Genomic DNA, 21,127 nt, shown 5'->3' with positions numbered 1-21,127 from the left:
ATGATTGCATTTGATGAAAGTAATTGTAACAGCAATGGGCACCTTTACACTACAGGTTTGCTTTTAGCATGCAAAAATCTGCATGCAAAAAGAAAAAAATGTGCAAATTTTCACGCATTTTTTAGAACATTTTTGTATGTTTTTTTCCTAACAAGAGCTGTTTATGCGTTCTGATTCTCGGTTTTTCGATGATGTCTAGAGTCACGACCAACTTTATACCGATCAAAGCAGCCATTCCGAGTGATGAGTTAATGCCATTGCCAAGTTTAATGCGATCTTTTGCTCAAAATTGATCATTTGTAGTCCCCGACTTTTAATCTGAATTTTCCTTGATTTGATAATGCCTATCAGATTGCCCTACCTTAAAGTGGGATGAAACGCTAATCTCATCTATGGTCTGAATCGTTAAACGCAGCAAAAAACTAATAACAGAGAAAATGAAGTATGAATGGTTGTTGCAAGGGTTAATACTGTAACTTTTACTTCACTCACAAGCTAATTGATACATTTTGAAGTGATTGCCTGTTGAAGTGCTCAGACTGAGTTGAGTTGTGCTAAGTTGTGTAACCAGTGCACAATAGCTTCTGCTGTTTTCAGAGGGGAAACTTTCTCTACTTTGTTTGCACAGGAATCATTTAAAGATGAACTTCAGCCTAAGCAAACATACTGTCATTAAGCTACATTAGTTATGTTAATTAAAATGGATAGGTAATATAATCTCTTACCCACCCTGTTTTAAAAGAACAGGCAAATGTTTGTGATTTCATAGGGGCAGCCATCTTTTTGGTTGAAAGGAAGTGACAGGGAGCATGACGCACAGTTCCAATTGTCCTGTGTCCTGATCACCTCTCCCAGTTGCTAGGCGACGAGAACAACGTCAGAAATCCCATCATGCTTTGCACAGCATCAGGAGAAAAATGCCTGGGCAGTTTTCTTTGATGGGGTGGAGCTTAGCTTCTAAGCAGCTAAAAATTAGGCTTGGATATGAAAAACAAAGTTCTGATGCTGTGAACCTATTAAAGAAACAGCAAGCCTTTTTAGTCTGGAGGTTCACTTTAAGCCTGATATACACATACAATATTGATTGGCCATGCCTTGACCAATTTTTCCATATAGTATGAGCGCTTGGTCTGATGATCCTCATACTATATGGAGGTGGTACAATTTATCAGTGATTGGACAATCAAAATTGGATGTGTGTATGCACCATTAATTACAAGACCATGTTATCAGTGAGCTTTAGATCGCATTCACAGTGCCACGTTGCTGAGCTGCATTATAAAGTCTTATAGCGCAGCTTGCCGCACTGCAGTGCTAATCCTATCGGCCGTTCACAGTGCGACCCTAAAGCCGCATTGAAAATGTTGCGTTGTGGTAACTCATTGCTTGCAGTGCTTTACCCCTTAACGCAGACACGTTGTGATTTTGACGTTGCATTAAAACGCAACGTCCCACTGTGAATGCGACCTGAAGCTATTTCTAGTTTTTATTTATACTTCGAAGCTCTGTGCAGACGCTCGATAACTATCATTAAAAAAAAGATGTGATATCCGATGAGAAATGAATGGCATCGGAACACAGTTGAATCTCACAACGGCACAATGACTGTTCATGGATCCAATCAATAGCGGAAACGCAAATATGAAGACCCAGAAGTGCAGAATTTGCCACACGAGTAGTTTGGAATGATTGTTTGTCATCGTTTGATATGAACACGATTATCCTTGGAACTGATCCGCCTGGACTGGTGTACATGGACTATAATCACGGTCTTTTACCTTTGGTGGTAATGATTTTTGCTCAAACTTTCATACATCGTTTGTTTTGCTTGACAGCAGTCCACTCTGCATTAAGCTTAGTACAGTTTAAAAGCGGACCTGAACTCTGAACTTCCTCTCTGCTCTAAAAGATATGCAACAGCATAATAACCTTTAAAGAAAAACATTACTTTGTTACAGCTGATACCAATCCTGCAATAAGTCTGCAGAGTGTCTACCTCTTCCTTTCATGGAAGCAGACATCCTGTGGTTACACATTAGCTGCTCTGGCCAGGCAGCCAGCTGACTCAGCTGAGAGGTCAAATTACAGTTGTGATTAGCCACAGCTGAGGAGTAATTAGACAGGCTAAACCAGGCATGGGCAAACTTGGCCCTCCAGCTGTTAAGGAACTACAAATCCCACAATGCATTTGCCTTAATGAGTCATGACTGTGGCTGTCAGACTCCTGCAATGCATTGTGGGACTTGTGGTTCCTCAACAGCTGGAGGGCGAAGTTTGTTCATGCCTGGGCTAAACTCTCTAAATACATACAGGGTGCAATTCTCTCTGTTTTCCTTCTGTCCTGTGCAAGAGTTCAGGTCCACTTTAATCATGCGTTTATCAGTCTTTTACTGTTGCTGTTTATTGTTTAAGAGGAAAAATGTATTTTTGAATTTTGTAGGACTTCAACCCTTGCTCTCTGTGTCATAGTGTGGGCTGCGCAGCGCTCTGTCTGACCCCCAAGATCTGGGGCGATGGTGCAGGAGGGTGTCTCTTCTGACCCCCAGGATCTGGGGCGATGGTGCAGGAGGGTGTTTATCTCTCTGTCGCACGCACTTGTTTGGCTATCTCGTTACGCACATCCCTCCTTTTCCTCGCCGTGGCCTGTTTGTGTTCTTCAATAATGACTCTGTTTAAAGCCGGCTGAATATATCGGCAGAACTCGTCCTCTTAGTAACAGAGCCTCCATTGTATGTGGAGCCCACGTCCCCCGGCCTGTCCTGCATCTCTTCCCATACACTGACGCCTGTAGTCCCCTCTACTAGGCCTGCCTGAAGATATTTACTGCTTGATTATTACACTGCTGCGCCTGGAGGGATAACAGTGACTGCTGGAGGAAAATTTAAAGGACAACTGAAGTGAGAGGGATATGGAGGCTGCCATATTTGTTTCCTTTTAAGCAATACCAGTTGCCTGGCTATCCTACTGATCCTCTGCCTGTAATACTTTTAGCCATAGACCCTGAACAAGCATGCAGCAGATCAGGTGTGTCTGACATGGTCAGATCTGACAAGATTAGCTGCATGCTTGTTTCTGGTTTGATTCAGACACTACTGCAGCCAAATAGATCAGCAGGGCTGCCAGGCAACCTGTATTGTTTAAAAGGAAATCAATATGGCAGTCTCCATATCCCTCTCACTTAGGCAGTCCTTTAAAGGGGAACTTTAACCCAGGATTTAACTTCATCCCGACCAGTAGCCGAAACCCCCATTCCCAAGAGAAATCTTTACCCTTTCTCAAATATATAATCGGGGATATCTGTATGGCTAACAGTGTGATGTCTTGACCATGGTCTTGACAGTTTGCTGTCTGTGAACCACGTTGCATTGTGGGAAATAACAGCTGTTTCCAACTGCCAAACAAGCAATTTCTCTCTCTGTGGATAGAACTCTCAGTAAACAAACATTCTGCAGAGATCACCTGGCAGGACTAAAGATGTCGCCACCGGTGATACATTCCGAAATGTAAATCAGGGAGAGGAAAGATTTTACAATGGGCAAACACTGACTCATCTATAAATGAATATTGTAAACAATAAGCAATTTTATTCATTATATTATTTTCAGTTCCCCCCTTAAGGACAACTGAAGTGAGAAGGATATAGAAGCTGCCATGTTTATTTCCTTTTAAACAAAAAATATTGCTGATATTTTGACTGGTCGGTATTAGGATGCCGAGTCTCCTCAACTGGGACCCTAACAGCAATAAATTTCCTTTCTATACCTCCCCACTCCATCCCAAGTAGATATGATCAAGAAGATTCTATAAGCTACATACAATTTTCATCACCACAATGTTATTTACATTTCTTTCTCTGCCCCTAGTCTCAAACTGCAATAAAACGTGTGGCTGGTTGTATCTGTGCCATGCAGAGCCCTGGAGTCAAAGGTGCTTTTTGCCCGCGATCCCTGGCGATCAGCAAAGTGCCACTGCACAAGTAATCTTATGAGATTACTAAAGCTGGCCACTAACGGTCCAATTTCTTTTGAAAAATCGTTCGAGCGATCAGAAATTCTGATCGGACGAAAAATCGTTCACTACACCATCAACTAACCAATCATTGCTTCCTATCTATTACGACCACCAAGAAAATCCAAATTTTCGTTCGACGAAAATTCGTTCGGGTGACATTTTTTTCACTCGTTCATAATAGATTGTGTCCACCGATGGAGATTATTTACAACCAATCCGATCAGAATTTCTGATCGCTCGAACGATTTTTCGCTAGAAATTGGACCATTAGTGGCCAGCTTAACACTGCAATGATTGCAGCGCGTTTCCGACGATCGCAAACATGCTGCATGTAGCAATTTCCCTGCGATTGCGTCACGATTCTTAATCACTGGCAGTGTTCTCCTTTTGGGGAGCACCTGGCTGTCATCAGCTCACCCCCTCCTCCTAAGCTGTAAGAAAGGGTTACGCCCCACCCAGCTACTTTTAAAAGCTACTTAAAATCACAGAACACTGCAATGCAAATTGACATCAGCAGAAATCAGACCTCGATGCTGCTTTTCAAAATCTGATGGCTCCTCCCCTGTAAGCAAGGATCCCCCACTTCAGTTGGTGTCGTCAGTTTAATAAGACTTACAACAACCATTACTTCTCCGCACACGGGCAGTGAGCTGTCAGGCAGTGCAGTGAGGGAATGGCCATTAGAAGTCAGGTGGAGGAGACAGATGAGGAGTTGGACGATGCTGAGCATGTAGTTGTTATGCACATTGAGGATTAGGAATAAGCTCTCGGACTCGGAACAGTTCTGAGTTCAGCTTTTCGCATCGGAATTCGGCTGTTCCGAGTAAAGTCACAAAAATCAGAAATTACACCGTTTTTGAGTACCGTATTCCATTCTGCAGATGCAAAAATTGTCTTGGGAAACAAGATTTTTCTGCCAACAAAATGGCCGCCAAGGGTTCTCTGGTCCCCAGAGGCCACACTAAAGTGGCAAAATGGGGGCGGGGTGGCAAGGCATCCCCTGCAGGGCTGTGGAGTCGGTACAAAAATGATCCAACTCCACAGTTTATGAAACCACCGACTCCAGGTACCCAAAATGGCTCCGACTCCTCGACTCTGACTCCTTAGTCTAATTTTTACAAAGGCAATGGATTTTGTTCAAAACTCATCCTCCTCGGTTTATTGAAACCACGACTCCAACTCCCCAAAATTACTCCGGCTCCTCAACTCCACAGCCCTGGTTTTTGGGTACCTGGCTGGAGTCGGTTGTTTCGTAAACTGAGGAGTCGGATGATTTTTGTACCCCCTCCATAGCCCTGCAAGGGCTGTGCAGTTAGTCTGAGTCGAGGAGTCGGAGCAATTTTGGGTACCTGAGGTTGGAGGTTTCATAAACAGAGGAGTTGGAGTCAGTCGGATTATTTTTGTACCGACTCCACAGCCCTTATCCCCTGCCCTGGTCCATCGGACCCGTGATCCATTTGAAAACCACTCGTTCTGCCACTCTAACGTGGCCTCCAGGGACCGGGGATTCTTAGGTGGCCATCTTGTTGGCGTCACTGTTTGCCAAAAATTCTTGAGGCCAATTTTCACTTTCCGAACCATTTGTGTTTAATGCTGTGTTTGCTTGAAAAAAATCTTGTTTCCGAAGCCTCATAGGCCGAACCATAGACCACATTGACTTCAATGGAACACAAAATTCAGAACACAAAATTGGATATTTGCCTGCGGTTCCGATCAGCCCTATTAAGGATGTGATTCTGCTGCTGGTGCATGAGTGGCTATGGAGATAGCAGAATCCGTGAGAGAACAAGGCTGCCGCCTCTCCAGCAATCTGTGACCCGCCGCTGACTTTCACCTTGAAAGAAATCCCTTCCCGGGAATCTGATCGCCCTATTGTTGCCTGTTGCCAAGCAACAAAAATGGGAGTGGTCTGTGCAGCAGCCAGACTGGTTCTCACAGTGCCTGTTCAGTGTAACATATCTGGCTGTCCTGATTGGAGGAATTATACAGAGCCTGCGGACTTCAGATGTCCTGGTGCCACTGTGTGCCCTGAGATGACACTATGGCTATTCTGGTCTCACCACTCCTGTAATTGCTTCATGGAATGCACAACATTGACTCCCAAATAACAACTTTCTCACGCCTGGACCCTCAGTCTGTTCACTTACAGGGTACAAGGGAAAGAGGCGCCCAAAAAAGATAAAATACGTTAAAACCAAATAAAAAGATAGAAAAAAGTGGGGTTGCTTACCTCAGTGAAGACATTCATGTATAAGGACCAGTGCACACCAAAATACGCTAGCATAATCGCGAACGCTCAGCGCTTTTTGGAAGTGATTTTTCTGCATGTGCTTAGCGATTTTATAGCATGCCTAGCAATTTTTGGGGCGTTTTGGTGTAGCGGTTTTTATTTTTTGCTACAGTAAAGCTGTAACTGAACAGCTCTTGTAATAAAAACCCTTGGAAAATCACTGATCTAGCGCATTTCAAAGCGATTTTCCACTTTCCTATACTTAACATTGAGGCAGAATCGCCTCAGATATCAGCAGAAATGCTGCAGGACTTGCGTTTGGGAGAAAATCACATCGCTCTGGTGTGATCCATCCCATTCAAATACATTAGCCAAGCGCTTTTCAAAAGGCTGGAGTTTTTAAAAGAGCTCAGAAGCGCTTTTGGTGTGCACCAGCCCTAAGATGAATTTTCATTATAAAGCACTGGCAAAAAAAGCAAAAATTCATCTTATTCATGAATTTGTCTTCATTGAATTCAGTCAACTCACTTGTTTTCTATTTTATTTGGTTTTAATGTATTTTACATTTTTCGGGCTCCTCTTTCACTTGTACCCTGTGCCTTTTCCCTCCTGGGAAGGGTATCATCTCATCAACCACCTCATAGGTCTTTGGGAGGAGGGGGGGGGGAGGGGGTTCACAAGAGTGTGACCACCTCCAGCTCTGCCTGGACACCCGAGTGGAGTCGGGGTCGTACATCCCCACCTGTCTACAGTGGTCGTTTGCCCCCTTTGCAACCCACCTTTGTGAGTTTTATTCATCAACTACATTTCCTTCAACTAGTGTGAGATGCGAATTTTGCATGCGGGTGTATTTCGAATTTCCCTATTAAATACATTAGCGGCGATTCGCATGCATTCCACACGCAGGCGAATTCTGAGGGCTCTGCCGTGCAGAAAAACCCTGCACAGAAAAACGCTCAGGAAAGCTGACAAGTGGAAACAGGCCCATCCACTTGTATTGGCTGTGCGAATCTGCATGCAGGAAACGCATGCAGATTCGCGATAGTGGAAACGGGCCCTTAGGGGACTATGCCTTTTCCAGAGGCATATGCGTAAAAAATAAATAAATAAATAAATAAAAAAGATTGAACCTGCACTAGTTTCTTGCACAACTCATGTGGTTTTGCATTCAATGGCTACTGTAAAAAAACTAAAAAACTCAAGTTAAAGCAGACCTGAACTGCTTCTCTGCTCTAAAATACAAGCAACAGCATAATAACCTTTAAAGAGACTCTGTAACATTAAAAAGATCCCCTGGGGGGTACTCACCTCGGGTGGGGGAAGCCTCCGGATCCTAATGAGGCTTCCCACGCTGTCCTTTGTCCCACGGGGGTCTCGCTGCAGCCCTCCGAACAGCCGGCGACAGGCCCGACTGTCAGTTCAATATTTACCTTTGCTGGCTCCAGCGGGGGCGCTGTGGCTGCTTTCCGTTCCGAACTACACGGAAATACCCGATCTCATTCGGGTCCGCTCTACTGCGCAGGCGCAGGAAACTTGCGCCTGCGCAGTAGAGCAGATCCGACGGCGATCGGGTATTTTCGTGTAGTTCGGAGCAGACAGCCGTCAGAGCGCCTGCGCAGGAGCCAGGAAGGTAAATATTGACGTCACCGCTGCACGGACTCCACGGAGGGCTGCAGCGAGACCCCTGACGGATGGAGGACGGCGTGGGAAGCCTCATTAGGATCCGGAGGCTTCCCCCACCCGAGGTGAGTACCCCCCAGGGGATCTTTTCATGTTACAGATCCTCTTTAAAGTGGATCCGAGATAAACGTTTACTCATTGCATAATTGTGTTCCTTTCATATTGTTTATAGGGCATTCCTCAAGACAAATACTTTTTTTTTTGTTTTTTTTGTTTTAATACTCTAATTCCCTATAATCTAAACAAGCCTCGCCCACAGCTTTTCAGAGAGCCTTGGCACTCAGTCCCAGGTACAAGAGCTTATGGGAGCTCAGTCTGGGCAGGAGGAGGAGGAGGTTACTAGCCATTGATTTCAGAGTCAGAGGGGAGGAAGGAGGAGGGGGGAGTGAAATTTTACGTAGGCTGAGGGCTGGAGATGCTATCAGCTTGCCTCAGTGCAGTGTGACAAACAGAACATGGCTGCCCTCATTGTATCACGGCAATAAATAAGCATAAACTTTTGAAGCTGCTTGCAGCTAGATTTGCTGTGTAAACTATCTAAACTTTAGATATATATAAAAGTTACTTGTTATAGTTAGTTTTTCATCTTGGATCCGCTTTAAAGGAAAACATTTCTTTGTTACAGCTGATACAAATCCTGCAATAAATCTGCAGTGTGTCCACTTCCTGCTTTCATGGAAGCAGACATATTGTTAACATCTTTTGTGCCATGTCAGTCAGCTGACACAGCTGAGGGATCAAATTACACTTGTGATTAGACACAGATGAAGGGGAGTCCGATGGGCTAAACTCTCTAAATACATACAGGGTGCATTTCTCGATGTGTTCCTTCTGTCCCGTGTAAGAGTTCACGTCCACGCACCATTGTGCTGGAAAATGCTTGCGGGGTATCATCTGCGGTTCTCGCGCATACAAGTGTGATCAATACCATACTCCTAGGTTTTCTCCTAGGACAGTGATGGCTAACCTTGGCACTCCAGCTGTGGTGGAACTACAAGTCCCATGAGGCATTGCAATACTCTGACAGCTCTAAGCATAACTCGGGGAGGCAGAGGCATGATGGGATTTGTAGTTTTGTCACAGCTGGAGGGCCAAGGTTAGCCATCACTGGTCTAGGAGATAATTTTTCAATCTTCTGTTTAAAATAACTTTTCAGCACTTTGCAATTGGGAATGTGCCAAGTAGTAGGGGAAAAAGTACTGCAGAATTATTCTGAGTATTTCCTTGCTTGCTGCTGGCTTAAAATGCATTTTATTGATAAGGTGTGACAATAGCACCTAGGATAAAACGTAGGAGAAAAAGTGAATTGAATAGGGGCCCTGATATTTCTGTTTTCTCACAAATTATTACGTTTAATTTATTTAAAGGGAACCAGAGACGAAGCACCCTCATGTATTTTACCATATATATCAGTGGGAACATTAGAGAAAACACCTACCCAGCTCTCTGTTTCATCCTTCACTGCTCAGCCTGCCTGTTATCAGCCCTGATAAAATCCCCGACTGAGCATTCAGTCTTGCTTTGCTCAGGAATCATTATAGCTGAGTCTGTCTTCTCTGATGTCTTTTCAAGCCCAAGCCTGCCCCATTCTGGCTCTGCTATAATGACTCAGCTATAATGATTCCAGCCAGACTGAATGCTCAGTCGGGGATTTTATCAGGGCTGATAACAAGCAGGCTGAGCAGTGAAGGATGAAACAGAGAGCAGGGTAGGTGTTTTCTCTAATGTTCCCACTGATATATATGGTAAAATACATGAGGGTGCTTCATCTCTGGTACACTTTAAACTTATCCATTAGTAAGCTTACGTGGGCCAGTATGCTGCTGGTCTCTGTTGCGGGGTCAGTAATCAAGGTGCCCATACACACGTCCATCTTCTTATTCGATTTCCTGCAGATTCGATCATGCTGATCAAATCGAATGGAAATAGATTTCAAGTATCCAATTGATCGAAGTTGGATCGCTTGTGACCTAAAATCAATCAAACGTTTAGATCGGACAAGATGGAAACTCTAGGTTGGGTTGGGCAGGAGCGGTGCTAGATTGACGCTGTAGTGTTACAGCGCAATGCTGCGGTTCCATCAGTGTTCAATGGCTATCCTACTGGAATCTATTAAGGATACACCCTGTTAGTATTTGGAGAGTTTAGCTTGTCTAATTTCCCCTCATCTGTGTCTAATCACTAGTTGTAATTTGATCTCCCCCGTGTCACATGACTGCCTATGGCAGAGATGGCAGATAAGCCCATTTGAAAGCACAGGCTGTAAACAATATGTCTGCTTCCATGAATCCGGAAGTAGAAACGGCTTTTTAATTTAAAGATTTGGGTACTTATCCGTTAGCCGGGCGCATCCGGCAGGTGGCGCTAATTACTATTCCCCCTCCAGGCCGCCATGGATAGTAGGGAAAGACGTAACTCTGGTGGAGTTTTGTCGCCACCTGCCGGATGCGCCCGGCTAACGGATAAGTACCAAGATTTGTATCCGCTGTTTTTGTGTAAAGGTTATTATGCTGTCGTGTATCTTTCAGAGCAGAGAGGAGTTCTGAGTTCAGGTCCGCTTTAATCAACAACTCTCCATTTATTACAGTGAAGAAATAAATTATATCTAATGTGCCCCTTTTGACAAATAGTTTCTTTATCCTTGAATGTAAACTTCTGTATTAGGTCGAATGACTTTCATACAACTTGCCACTCACCATTCAACTTCTTGACAACATTTATCTGATTTTTTCCAATCGATTTTAATTGAGAAAAAGGCAATTTCGATCAAATTTATAGATCGCAAAAAATTATTTTGTCTCTATTTTTTTTTTCCACACAATCAATCGTTTTAATCGAATTGGGGTAAAATCGAACAGAAAAATTGTACCATGTGGCCACCATAAGTGTTGCTGGGAGGGCGGGTTCACATACCAATATACAGCAATATATAGATATAGGAAGTGCTACTGATGCTGAAATCAGGATAATTACCATAAAAACATGTATACTGAATCATTCACTGCATTTTTCTGTATGTCACTACAGGGCCTCTTTAAAGGGGCACTATGGTGAAAAATTGTAACATTTAAAATATGTGCAAACATAGACAAATAAGAAGCACATTTTTTCCAGAGTAAAATGAGCCATACATTACTTTTCTCCTATGTTGCTGTCACTTACAGTAGGTAGTAGAAATCTGACAGAAGTGACAGGTTTTGGACTAGTCCATCTCTTCATAGGGGATTCTCAGCAAGGCTTTTATTCCTTATAAAGATATTCTCTAAAAAGGATTTAAACAATGATGCTGGCCAGCTTCCCTGCTCGCTACACAGTTTTTTTGGCAGTTGGACAGAGCAACTGCCATTCACTAAGTGCTTTTGAAAATAAATAAATCCCTGAGAATCCCCCATGAAGACATGGACTAGACCAAAACCTGTTGCTTCTGTCAGTGACAGCATCATAGGAGAATAGTAATTTATGACTCATTTTACTCTGGAAAAAAATGTACTTCTTATTTGTTTATGTTTGCACAAATTTTAAATTTTACAATTTTTCACCATAGTGCCCCTTTAACCAATGTTTTGTGTGTGGTAGGAATCAATTATTTTTAAATCCATGTCTTTCAGAGAGGAATCGATGGTTTTGGATCATTGGGTGGAAATCAATTGTTTTAGAACATTGGGTGGAAATCTGTATGTGTGTGGCCAGCATGAGATGTACACAGCAGCGGATGGGTTTTGGCGAGTCTGATCTTACATGAAGGGTCCCTGTCAGAACGAGCCGCAGTCCTGATTGTCAGCGAGGATTGTGGGTAGCTACAGTGTGAGCGGGCTCTTTAGCCTCCGTGAAGGGTCCTTGTCAGAGAGTGGTGCGGTCCTGATTGTCAGCGAGGATTGTGGGTAGCTGCGGTGAGAGCGGGCTCTTTGTTCCCTGGAGACAGAACATGAATGGGTGTCGGGATGGGAAGTTTCGCCTGTGAATGGCCGGCCAGCCCTGCGTCGCTCCTTAGTTCCGCTGAAGTGTGGCGGGGAGGTGCCGGGGCACCGGCGTCCATTGTGGTTCCTCATTTATAGATGCCTCTGGGTCGTAACACTCATAAAAACACAAAACAGCCGTTTTATAAGGTCCTCTGCACAATACTGGAAGGTGCGTGCCAGGATGGTCGCGTGGCGCCATAAATTACCGTGTCATTATCACGCCGTCATTAGCGCTCTGTGCAGTCCTTCAGATTAACAGTTCGCCGGTCGTCGTAAAGGACAACTCCAACAAAAAAAAATAAGCAGTTTAAAATCTGACAGAACCGTCAGATTTTGGACTAGTCTATCTCCTCATGGGGGATTCTCAAGGTTTTCTTTGTTTTCATTTCCTGAACAGCATTTGCTCAGTCCAACTGGTATCTTGCTGTTTTGGCAGTTAGCCTTGAAACTGCCGTTGAGAAAAGGAAACAGTTTTCTTTCAGTTAAATAAAAAAACAACAAACAAAAAATCAGTATGTTGTGCCTGTGTAAAAAAAGGAGGAGCAAACAGTCGCGCACTAGTGGATAGAGCAGCCTGGGTGTACTCAGGGTCAGTCCTCAACCCCTAAAGAAAAGTAATACAATTTGTGGTGGGAGCACCTGGCGCTCAGAATGATGAGCCAAAGTGATAAAAATGTAGACAGTCACAATATTTGATCAGTCGAGCATCAAATGCGGGGAAGCACTGTAGGGGCGGCAACGCCTCTCTCAACCCACAGTGAATTGCCCGTCTTACACAAGTCTCGTAACAGTACCTCTAGACTGGATCAAATACCCCAACCGAAGATGGTGCCTTTTCCTCCTGTGGTGTAATCCGTTCCGGAATATGAAGGAAAGAGAAGGATCAATAGCGCAGCTGGGCTCAAAGCTCGCGCGGAGATACTCCGTCCTTCCCTCTCCACATCCGCCGGTAGTGACGTCACCCTCTGCGTTTCACCGCTCTCCAACCAAGTGTCGGCTTACTTCCAGCTCCCAACAACCCACATTATAAGGTTGTAAAATGGCTCAGGTCACAGATAACGTCCAGGGAACATCAGACGTCGTGAAGATCCAGTGGACATCCGTATGGAGGAAAAGTTTCAGGAATTTATATAGGAAAACAAAAACGCCAATATCTAAGCGTAACCCGTTTATTTAGATAACATTTCTTTAAAAGGCAGTAGGTATAAAAACGATAACTCACATACGGGGCCCATAAACAGGGAACCCCGGAAGATTAGTGCGCATGTAATGGTCAATCGTAGATCAATAGACAATGGTGCCGCCTGTTACCTTTCCGACCGGTTTCGCAGTCTTGCGTAATCAGGGGAGATTGATTATGCTGATTACGCAAGACTGCGAAACCGGTCGGAAAGGTAACAGGCGGCACCATTGTCTATTGATCTACGATTGACCATTACATGCGCACTAATCTTCCGGGGTTCCCTGTTTATGGGCCCCGTATGTGAGTTATCGTTTTTATACCTACTGCCTTTTAAAGACATTTTATCTAAATAAACGGGTTACGCTTAGATATTGGCGTTTTTGTTTTCCTATATAAATTCCTGAAACTTTTCCTCCATACGGATGTCCACTGGATCTTCACGACGTCTGATGTTCCCTGGACGTTATCTGTGACCTGAGCCATTTTACAACCTTATAATGTGGGTTGTTGGGAGCTGGAAGTAAGCCGACACTTGGTTGGAGAGCGGTGAAACGCAGAGGGTGACGTCACTACCGGCGGATGTGGAGAGGGAAGGACGGAGTATCTCCGCGCGAGCTTTGAGCCCAGCTGCGCTATTGATCCTTCTCTTTCCTTCATATTCCGGAACGGATTACACCACAGGAGGAAAAGGCACCATCTTCGGTTGGGGTATTTGATCCAGTCTAGAGGTACTGTTACGAGACTTGTGTAAGACGGGCAATTCACTGTGGGTTGAGAGAGGCGTTGCCGCCCCTACAGTGCTTCCCCGCATTTGATGCTCGACTGATCAAATATTGTGACTGTCTACATTTTTATCACTTTGGCTCATCATTCTGAGCGCCAGGTGCTCCCACCACAAATTGTATGTTGTGCCTGTGTGGTAGCTCTGTATTCCGGCATGAGATCAGGCAGTTTTTTAGTGGCCTTGTCCAACTCCCTTTAAATTGTGTAAATAATGATAAACATTCTAAGCAGATGGTCTACCAAACGTGTTAAACCGTGTAAGTCCACTTCACAAACACTTTAAGTTTATCGTAGTTATCAATGTAGTTCTCTGCAGTCCAAATTTCCCATCTCGGCACACTTGCCATTGATAGGAGCTCCTCCCCTTCCTCCCAAGGTGGGCATGGCTACATGAAAATTGGCGGGAACTACACCAGAAACTATGGATGGGTGCAGGGCCGGGCCGAGGCAGAGGCAAGAGAGGCTCCAGCCTCAGGGCGCAGTGTAGAAGGGGGCGCACAACTCACTCAGCCATCATTCCCCTATTGTGTTTGAAGCAGAGAGAAATAAGAAAAGGGGATATTTGGCAGTGACTGCAAGCCAGATAACTGGAGATTAAGGTGTGGGGGGCTCTGGGGCGTCTCTTAGTCTAGTGGCAATCCGTGTGTGATGCGGGGTTGGGAGGGATGGAGGCGTGCACTTTGGTGTCTCAGCCTTGGGTGCTGGAGGACCTTGTCCCGGCTCTGGATGGGTGTACAAAAGTCCCAAAGACAAACACTGTGGGAAGCCCCCTTATAATTCATACATAAATATGGTGGAACGTAGTTTAACTCAGTTTATTATTGTATTTTGATGTTTAGGTGTCCTTTGTGTTTAATCATTGGTGTTTCTGGTTCCCTTGCAGCACATCAGTTCCTCCGCTGTGGCCAGGAAGTGGCTTCTTCAAGAAGAACGGAGCTTTGCTACAAGGTAAGTCCCTGCTGGCCCCGCCTCTCTTCCCAACACTTCTTCCTGTCCGGCCCCCCAATGGGAGCTCCACCTTTCCTATTGGCCAGTTGTCTGTCTGCACTTCAGACGTGGAGGTTCTCATATTGTGCTCAGGGCATCTGCCAGTCACCTGGCCAGGCTGGGATATTTATGTGTGGAATGGATCTGGGGTGGAAGATGATCACCCACTTCTGAAGTTTTGTTTGTATAGAAAAATAAAGTCCGAAAAGTTTGTGCTGGGTGTTACTCATTCCACTTTGTTACTGTAAATATTACATTTTTGTTGTTTTTAGTAGTCGTACTACTACTGCAGACTAAAACGCCTGACTTTTTTAGTTTCCTATAGCGACCGCCGTCACACTTAACGCCAATAGCCAGGGACAGGAGTGTTACAGGGACTGATAGTTACAGTGTGTGCGTATCTCTGCTACCCCCAGTATGTACAGTATAAGCTGTTACTCTGTGCCTGTACTGATAGTAAACTAGCTGCAGTGTGTGCTGATCACTGCTACCTGCAGTATGTACAGTGTAAGCTGTTACTCTGTGCCTGTGCTGATAGTAAACTAGCTGCAGTCTTTGCTGATCCCTGCTACCTCCAGTATGTACAGTATAGGCCGTTACTATGTGTTGTACTGATAGTAAACTAGCTGCAGTCTCTGCTGATCGCTGCTACCTCCAGTATGTACAGTATAAGCTGTTACTCTGTGGCTGTACTGATAGTAAATTACCTACAGCGTGTGGTGATCTCTGCTACCTCCAGTATGTACAATATAAGCTTTTACTCTGTACTGATAGTAAACGACCTGCTGTGTGTGCTGATCTCTGCTACTTCCAATATGTACGGTATAACCTGTTACTTTGTACCTGTACTGTGTGGATCTCTGTTGCCCCCAGTATGTACAGTATAAGCTGTTACCCTATGCCTGTACTGATAGTAAACTAACTGCAGTGTGCACTGATCTCTGAAACTTATAGTATGTACAGTATAAGCTACTCTGTGCCTGTACTGATAGTAAACTAGCTGCATCGAGTGCTGATCTTTGCTGCCTCCAGTATAAACAGTATAAGCTGTTACTCTTGACCTGTGCTGATGGTTAACTAGCTGCGGTGTGTGCTGATCTCTGCCACCTCCAGTTTGTACATTATAGGCTGGTATTCTGTGCCTGCACTGATACTAAACTAGCTGCTGAGTGCACTATACTGATAGTAAACTGGCTGTCGTGTTACTTTAGAAATATGCTTCTGTTGCCTTGTACACACAATGCTATTTTAACGTCAAGATTCCCAAATGAGATCAATTTTCAGACACTGCACAAAATCAATCCTGTTTCTGGCAGCAGATCGGACATGTGGGAAGTTATCCATTCGACCCATCGATCTGGCGGGAAATATCATTGTGTGTACAGGCATAACATGTTCCACTCTGCTACTTGCCATGAATTATTGTCAGATCACACCTGTGCAAATCGCAGTCAGACAATGTCATGTGCTTTATATGTGTGGTAGAATTTAATTTTCAAGCTGCATGAATTTGCATGCAAAATTTGCATAGTCCTGCTTCAACTCGGAGCAATTTGAATCTCATTGACCATCCCTATTGAGGAGAAGTATGGGGGGGAGGGGAATTGTGGGGAGCTTTGCTGATTACAGTATTACGACGTTGTCTCTGTACTTTGCCTGCGTCGCTGCGCTTCGTGCTGGAGGTAATCGATTTATAACAGTTAAAGAGGATCTGTAACATCAAAAGATCCCCTGGGGGGTACTCACCTCGGGTGGGGGAAGCCTCCGGATCCTAATGAGGCTCCCCACGCCGTCCTGCGTCCCACGGGGGTCTCGCTGCAGCCCTCCGTACAAGATGACGTCATTATTTACCTTCCTGGCTCCTGCGCAGGCGCTCTGACGGCTGTCGGCTCCGAACTACACGGAAATACCCGATCGCCGTCGGGTCTGCTCTACTGCGCAGGCGCAAGTTTCCGGCGCCTGTGCAGTAGAGCGGACCCGACTGAGATCGGGTATTTCCGTGTAGTTCGGAGAGGAAAGCAGCCACAGCGCCCCCGCTGGAGCCTGCAAAGGTAGATATTGAAATTACAGTCGGGCCTGTCGCCGGCTGTTCGGAGGGCTGCAGCGAGACCCCCGTGGGACAGAGGACGGCGTGGGAAGCCTCATTAGGATCCGGAGGCTTCCCCCACCCGAGGTGAGTACCCCCCAGGGGAGGTTTTTGAGGTTACAGAGTCTCTTTAAGGTGACCATACACTGGTCGATTTGCCATTAGATCGACCAACAGATAGATCCCTCTCTGATCGAATCTGATCAGAGAGGGATCGTATGGCTGCCTTTACTGCAAACCGATTGTGAATCGATTTCATTCTTTGGTGGTGCTGCCGAGGGCGCTCTACTGTTTAAACTTTCTGCATTGCAAAGGGAGAAACAGAGGTGTGTGCATCTAACCAGTTTCACCTGACTTATATACTGGCTGCCTCAAGTCTATTGACTCATTCAAATTTGAAATTTAACTGACTCTCGTCTAATTAAAATGGCAGAGCGTTGCAAACTGCAATCGCCTACCAGTGGTGCAGGATCTAAGGCTAACTCCCTGACATTCCTGCAGGAGTTGGCCCACGCAAATACTTGCATCTCAACAGGGGCGCCTCGTGTAGGTCTCCTTGTACCCCCAGGAAATGAAGGGCAGCGCAAACGCCCCCACAAAACATCCACTGCCCAGGAGCGCCGCAACTGCCCCCCACGGGGGGGGGGGGGGGGCGAGAACGCATAAACGGCATACTCCCCAGACGCGGCCTACGCCCGGAGAGAACCATCCACGCTGCCCCCCAAAGGATAGATGCCCTAACCTTACGAATATTGCTTACCTGTGGTGCATATGCGCATCCTGGGAGCAAACACACCAAAAAGGGGCGAGGGGGGGGGGGGGGGACAGACACACCCCCGGTGCAACACTACCCCCCCCTCGCCCCTTTTTGGTGTGTTTGCTCCCAGGATGCGCATATGCACCACAGGTAAGCAATGGGGGTACAAGGAGGCCTACACGAGGCGCCCCTGTTGAGATGCAAGTATTTGCGTGGGCCAACTCCTGCAGGAATGTCAGGGAGTTAGCCTTAGATCCTGCACCACTGGTAGGCGATTGCAGTTTGCAACGCTCTGCCATTTTAATTAGACGAGAGTCAGTTAAATTTCAAATTTGAATGAGTCAATAGACTTGAGGCAGCCAGTATATAAGTCAGGTGAAACTGGTTAGATGCACACACCTCTGTTTCTCCCTTTGCAATGTTTAAACTTTCTGCCAGGACAGGAAGTTCAGTGAAGCTGGAGGAGCCGAGCACAGAGAAGTGACATCTGAGACCAGGAGACACGCGCCGGCCGGAGCAGGTAATGTATTGCCGCTAGCGTCGGTCGTCTGGCATTCGAACGCCGCTATCGACGCACTCCCGACCCGCCGGCGATCGAGGGAAATCTTCCGCACAGATGGATCGACGGGAACTATTGTTTTCGGACGAAAATCGATTGTTCTGTCAGCGTTTGCACAACGATTTCACAGCAGATTCGATCACTATATCAGCGGGAAAATCGTTAGGTGTATGGGCCCCTTAACGTGTCTAAGCGCAGGACAGAGGAAACTAAGATGGCGCCTGAGTAGGACGCCTCGGCACACAGGGCTCCGGCTCTTCTGGCTCTTTCCTCCCTTTCCCTTGGTGGCTCACCTGCGCCGGGAGGTCAGAGATGTCCCCCCTGCTCTCCTCATCCTGGGGAGTTTGGGCACGCTGTGCTCCAGAACCTGGATCGCCAGGACCATCGATGCAGCCATTCCTCACTCGGCTGGACAGCACATGGGGCCGCTCCATCGCCAGACGCTAGTGCAGCCGCTCTGAGTTGTCGCTGCTGGCTGCTGCCGGGGAACAGGCCGCCTCGCCCCACTGCCAGCAGGGGCACGTTGCGGCTCTTCCAACACTCATGTGTCCACCACGTGGGTGGCCACACCGCCGCTGCCGGGGGAACCAAGAGACGCCGCCCGCTTTTTGAGGGGATGGGGACTGTGCTGCACCACCGCGGATCCTGTCCTGCCCCAGTTGAAGCCTGTGCGCTCTGCGACGGGGGGAGATGCTGCTGCGGATGGAGGGAGCTGGGACGTTCTCCGGGTCTGCCTTGCTGCTTGCTGCGGGGCCTCTGCCCATCCCCACGGACGCTGGTCCTCCGGGCACTGCTGGCCGCTCCAACACCCGCTGCACTGCCACATATCTCTGCTCGTCCACCCACGTGGAGGAGATCCCCAGTGCGAGAGTGGCTCTGCTGGCCACTCCAGAGGCAGCCTCTGCCGACTCCAGCCTGGTAAGCCACCCACGTGGAGGAGCTCCTCTCCTCTGAGCTCTCCCGCAGGCCAGACCTCCCTTGATGAGGCCACTGCCACGAAGATCTCCCCCACATCCAGCTCTTAATTTGCGGCCATATCTGATCACCCCACCAGGTCCCCTCTGCCTGCAACCATCATCGAATGGACTCTGGACCTGACCAGCTCAGACCGAGCACCAAGCCAGGACTATGCTAAGCGTGGCCCCTCTCAGTGATCCCCTCAGTTCGGCTGGGAGCACTGATTATCGGACTGTACACAATCTGCAGTCCTAAAGGGGACTCTCTGTCTCTCTCCTCTTTTTAGCTATCCATTCTCTCTCGCTTTCTCTATCCACTCCTTTTTCTTTACACTCTTTTACTTTACTCAGCTCTCTCAGTTTCTTTCTCTCTACTTTCTTCCTCTCTACTTTCTTCCTCTCTACTTTCGTGGACTAATCGGGCACCTGTCTTGTTGGGAGCGTGTCGCTGTGTAGCGTCCAGTGCCGAAAATGGCAGCGCTCATATCCGCTCTCAGGCTGCTCCTCCAGTCCCACTCTTTTCTGTCCCTGCTATCAATGTATGCTTTGCTATGTTTTGTATTTACGTTAAATGTACGTGTGTGCTGTAATGCTCTGTTTGCTTTTTATTTTTGCTTTTATATTTTATACGTATGACCCATGCTTGACTGCATGTGATGCTGCACTCTGCTTAATTGTACGCACAAGCTGTAATGTTTTTTTTTGTCCTATGTATGCTTGTCCTATGTATGTGCCATGCTTAACTGTATTCTATTTCTTGTCTCTTCACCAACGACCCTGTATGTGCCAAAACCAATTCCGGGTACAATCCACCGGTTGTACTTGGCGATAATAAATTCTGATTCTGATTCTGAAGCATGATCTGTGCGACTGGAGGCACCCTGGTAGTGTCTTGTGCATTGTCTGCGGATGGTGCCTGTAGCAGCGATTGATTCCATTTTGTTCGCTTTTGCCGGCTGGAAACCTCAAAGTGAAAAGCTCGTTTTTTGTTGACGATGGTTTCTCGCCGCGGCTTTTGTCCTCAGACTTTGGAAAAAGTTTCCGCACAATGCGTCCCGCACCCGCCTCCTAACCAAACAGGCTGAAGTTTAGTGGCGCGGTTAGGTTGCCGTGGTGACGGCGAGGTGTGGCTGGAAATTACAGGGTGAAAACACGGCTGCTGTTTAAGTGCTAGGTGTGTAGGAGAGCCATTATCTGCAATCTGATGCCTGCACACTGCCGGCTGCATTGTCAGAGGCAGTAACCCTTTCCTGACACCCGACTTAGCAAATCCTGGGGAGGGGGAGGGGGTCATACACCGGCAGATCTGTGATAAACGCTTCTCCCTAACTATGGATCTTAAAGAGGCTCTGTAGTGACATATAGTAGAAAGGAGTATATTTTTTTAAGGATATCTACTTGGTAATTATCCTGGTTTTAGCATCACAAACATTTCCTGTAGCTAAATATTACTGTATATTGGTATGTAGCCCTGCTTTCCCAGTGATATTTAGCCTAGGCTGTTTAGCTATGGGGTGGGGGGGGGGGGGGTTCTCCTCCTAGAGCATTCTAGCAGACCAGTTATGTTTTGTACTGGCTTTGGAACTCTGTAAGGGCCAGTGCACACCAAAAACCTCTAGCAGATCCGAGAGCAGATTTCAGAGCGATTCTAGGCATGTTCTCTAATCATGCCTAGCGTTTTTTGGAGCGTTTTTTGTGTAGCAGATTTCATATGTTGTTACAGTAAAGCTGTTACTGAACAGCTTCTGTAACAAAAACGCCTGGAAAACAGCTCTGATCTAGCGTTTTTCAGAGCAGTTTTCCACTTTCCTATACTTTAACATTGAGCCAGAAACACTTCAGAAATCTAAAAAAATGCTGCAGCCCCCGAGTTTGCGTTTGTGGAAAAAACGAACCGCTCTGGTGTGCACCAGCCCACTGAAATACATCAGCCAAG

General features: G+C 46.4%; 1 protein-coding gene across 6 annotated transcripts in view; it reads left to right on the top strand.

The window, feature by feature from the left end:
* Positions 1 to 21,127, top strand: part of FOXN3 (forkhead box N3) — a 294,461-nt gene that overhangs the window by 203,136 nt on the left and 70,198 nt on the right. For all 6 annotated transcript variants that reach the window (XM_068252254.1, XM_068252249.1, XM_068252251.1 and 3 more), the window contains exon 4: positions 14,730 to 14,794. In XM_068252254.1, coding sequence (XP_068108355.1) covers positions 14,730 to 14,794 — 65 coding nt within the window. The remainder of the gene's footprint in view (positions 1 to 14,729; positions 14,795 to 21,127) is intronic.

The sequence above is a fragment of the Hyperolius riggenbachi genome, chromosome 9 (assembly GCF_040937935.1).
Source record: "Hyperolius riggenbachi isolate aHypRig1 chromosome 9, aHypRig1.pri, whole genome shotgun sequence".
In the NCBI taxonomy this organism is placed as follows: domain Eukaryota; kingdom Metazoa; phylum Chordata; class Amphibia; order Anura; family Hyperoliidae; genus Hyperolius; species Hyperolius riggenbachi.
The sequence above is the reverse complement of the archived record's forward strand: the minus strand, read 5'-3'. Positions and strand labels throughout refer to the sequence as shown.